The sequence below is a fragment of the Bidens hawaiensis genome, unplaced genomic scaffold (assembly GCF_021521415.1).
Source record: "Bidens hawaiensis isolate Kalapana, Puna unplaced genomic scaffold, B.hawaiensis_p1.1 tig00024467_1, whole genome shotgun sequence".
Classification (NCBI taxonomy): Eukaryota; Viridiplantae; Streptophyta; class Magnoliopsida; order Asterales; family Asteraceae; genus Bidens; species Bidens hawaiensis.
This window is the reverse complement of record NW_027493867.1, coordinates 25,492-28,887: the sequence shown is the minus strand read 5'-3', so window position 1 is coordinate 28,887 and position 3,396 is coordinate 25,492. Positions and strand designations below refer to the sequence as shown.

At 34.8% G+C, this 3,396-nt stretch overlaps 1 protein-coding gene across 1 annotated transcript; it reads right to left on the bottom strand.

Annotated features, from left to right (window-relative positions):
* Positions 1 to 2,477: 2,477 nt before the first annotated feature.
* Positions 2,478 to 3,167, bottom strand: LOC143569391 (uncharacterized). Its single transcript, XM_077055320.1, has 2 exons — positions 2,725 to 3,167; positions 2,478 to 2,640 (listed from the first exon to the last, which is right to left on the bottom strand). Exons 1-2 carry the CDS (start codon positions 3,158 to 3,160, stop codon positions 2,600 to 2,602), a joined length of 477 nt encoding a protein of 158 aa, XP_076911435.1. The 5' UTR covers positions 3,161 to 3,167; the 3' UTR covers positions 2,478 to 2,599.
* Positions 3,168 to 3,396: the final 229 nt, after the last annotated feature.

The following is a 3,396-nucleotide window of genomic DNA, read 5'->3' as shown; positions in this document are numbered from 1 at the left end:
TATAAAATTACTCTATCTGATTCTCACGTTTAGCACGTTAATTTCATTTGTATATTAACCTTCCCCTATATATATATATATATATATATATATATATATATATATACTGACCTTTTGGGAAACTTTACCCTACTAAGCGAAAAAGCTAGATAGGTAGCCTGCCCAAGGCCGGCCTAAGGGTGTGGCTGGTTAGTCGACGGCCACAGGCCCGACACCCCGCTAGACCCGAATTTTTTTTTTTTTAAATATATGTATTTTTATCAAAAAAAATATGTATAATCAATGTTTTAACACAATTGCATAACCATTAGCTTAGTCTAGTGGTAAAGGGGTAAGACATCTAACCAAGAGGTTGTGGGTTCTAGTCTTATTTGAGACTTTTTAAGTTTATTTTTATACAAAAGTTTTTTACACAATCCAAATCATAACCAAGTAAGCTCACTTAAAATTAAGGGGGTGTTTGGCCTAGCTATTTTAGCAAAGCTTATAGCATTTTTAGCTTTTTTTATAAAATAAGCTTCATTTGGTGTTTCGTTTAGCTTTTTTGGCTTAGTCTTATAAGCTTATATAAGCTAATTTGTAGAAGCTTATTTGAAGATGATTTTTTAGCTTATTTGAAGAAGCTTATTTGTTAAAAAAGGGGGGGGGGGGGCGTAAATTACTCATTTGCCTTCAAATGGTGATGGATTAATAATATTGAAGTAACTTATTACTATAACAAATTAAAAATGATGGATTTAACAACTTATTAAGATGTATAATCAATTTGTAAAATATAAGCTAATCCAGACACTTAAAAAAAGCTTATCAAATGATATAAAATAAGCTATAAGCTTAAAAAAGATATAAGCATAAGCACAAAAATATAAGCTAGGCCAAACACCCCCTAAATTGTTTAAATCCAACAAAATGTTCCTTTTACTTAAGGCACAAAAAAATTTGTTTTTGGCTCAAAAAGAATTTCGTCTTCTCGGAGCCGGCCTGAGCCTGCCTTTGCCCCTTATATGATTCGTTTGTTGCGGCACATAAATTCTTAACCGATATCAGTGTTTCTTGTTGTCTTTATTTTCAGGAAAGGATGTGGTGATATTTGATCATTCGCTCCAATGTTTGGAATGCTGAATTTCTGATTTTCAAAACAACAATGTTGTTTCTTTACTAGTTAATTTTCAGTTATTGCATAGACCAAAATTACATATGTTAGTTTGTTGAAGAGTTTTTAAGGATCATAGTATTTTAACCTCATTGACTGCATATATCTTGCTTATATCACTTATATTGTTTGCTGGTACTTGCTAATGAGAAGATAAGCTATGCCTGAACTCATTATAAAGGTGGCGTTATCCACCTATTCAGCTCGGGCTATGCTTCATCTCTAACAGGCCAAACGGTTAAGAAACGAAATTAGCTTAAAGGAATGGTTAAGAAAAGTTATGTAAAATATGACGAACATGTTAAAGCAAGTATACACTATACACTTCCACATGACTCAAAAGTATACTAGAAGGCCAAATAAGACATTTTAATTGTGTGGATTCATATATGCTAGATCATGAAAAGAAAACTATGATGTTTCACTCTACAACTTCCACCCAACATTTTAATCCAAGTGACACTAGCCTCTAATCCAAGAAAAGAACTGTTACAAAAATGTCTTGTGTCGCTTGAAATTAGTTATACATGCAAAGAAAAGGACTGTTGCAAAAATGCGTTGTGTTGCTTGAAATTAGTTATATATGCAACAAATGACAGTGACCTTGTTGTTGCTGGAAGTGATAGAACATGATCAAGAAATTAGACTGCAAAGATGATGAATCCACCAAAAGGTCTCGAGGAACACCCATTGTTTAAAACGGGGTAGTATTGCCGTACACGAGTCACAAATTATAATCCACGAGTACTGCATCTATTTTTTTATATTCCACGTCTCATAAAAACTGCAATAGGTTACTTATAAATGGTTTACGTTTTATTTTAACGTATCAAATACAAACATCTAGCCAACATCAAAAGCTGCAACACCTAATAACAAGATAGGTCGAGAAATTTCAGCTCGTTTACTTATAAATGGGTTATGTCTTATGTTAACGGATCAAACACAAACATCTAACCAGGGCCAAAAGTTGCTCAAAAGGTGTTTTTAACGCATACAACCTTGTAGATCACTTTTTATAAAAGGGGTTAGAATATTATTACCATAAGATAGTTTATTGCATTCATCCTATATTATAGTTACCGAAAATTCTAAAAACGGGCAAAATCTTTTACCTGTTTTGACCCATTACCCAACCCATTAATGTGCACCTCTAAAACAAACACGACGAATACTTGCGAGTAACTAATCTGTTTTTTGGCTTCGGATATTCCTTATGATTGTCTCTCTCTAGTGGACGGGAAGGTGTTACTACATGTATTTCTACTGATTTTAAACAATATTAAGTTATATGATCTCAAACAACATGAGATTTAACAAACATAGCAAATAACAAAATCAAGTACTATAGGAAGTAAGGTTCAAAACTAATCTTAAAGTGTAACTTTTTATATTTAAGCCATTACAAAATTTGATGATTGCAGCTGCAGCATGAACACATATCTCCTAATCTTTACCTTTACCCTTCTTTTTTGCTTGCTTCTTTGCTGCAAATTGCAAAACAGTTGAGCTTAATTTCACTTATATGAATAATATCAACAAGAAAATGAATGAGAAATGTGGTTTGTTACCTAATCTTCGTTTAGCTTCAGATTTTGCAAAGAACTCCTTCCATTCATCAGTTAAAACAAACATAAACTCGTCTTCACCTTCTTCTTCTTCTTCTTCTTCTTCAATATTTATATTTGCATCAATTTCTGCTTCGGGTGGTACGGAGTTAAAATTAGGGTTTGGAGTTGAATAAAAATTGGGGGTGATGGGAAAACGTTGATTGTTGGGGTGAAAATTTGGGGTGTGTAGCTGGCAAGGAGGTAATAAGTGACCGTGGAGTGGGCAATTAGAGGATAACTGTAGATGAGTGTTTGGACGCAGAAGGTAGCCGCCATGCTGAGGGCAGTGCGGTGATGGTTGGAGGTGGAGGTGGAGGTGGTGGTGGTGGTGAAATGGAAGTCGGTGAGAGAAAACCGGCGTCGGTGGCGGAATCGCCGGCGTGTCTGAAGACTCCATGGGGTTTGTTTACAACTGTGGGTTTAAGTTGCAGTGGTTATCATTAGTTCAATACTGTCTTAATTTTACATTTCTATAAATAAATATATATTTTAAAGTCCTTTAGGCCGAGTATAGTGGGCGAGGAAAGGGGCGAATTTGTGGCGATTTTATGGTGGAACACCGCCCCCTGGGCGAAATGGGCGGGGGCAGGATTAGTTTATCGCCTGCAAGATGGAGAAATAATAATATAATAA

Coding starts and splice junctions, on each gene's coding strand:
- LOC143569391 (XM_077055320.1), bottom strand. CDS start 3,160: ATGGAGTCTTCAGACACGCCGGCGATTCCGCCACCGACGCCGGTTTTC. Junction 2,641..2,724: donor TGAAGCTAAACGAAGATTAG/GTAACAAACCAC, acceptor TGCAATTTGCAG/CAAAGAAGCAAGCAAAAAAG.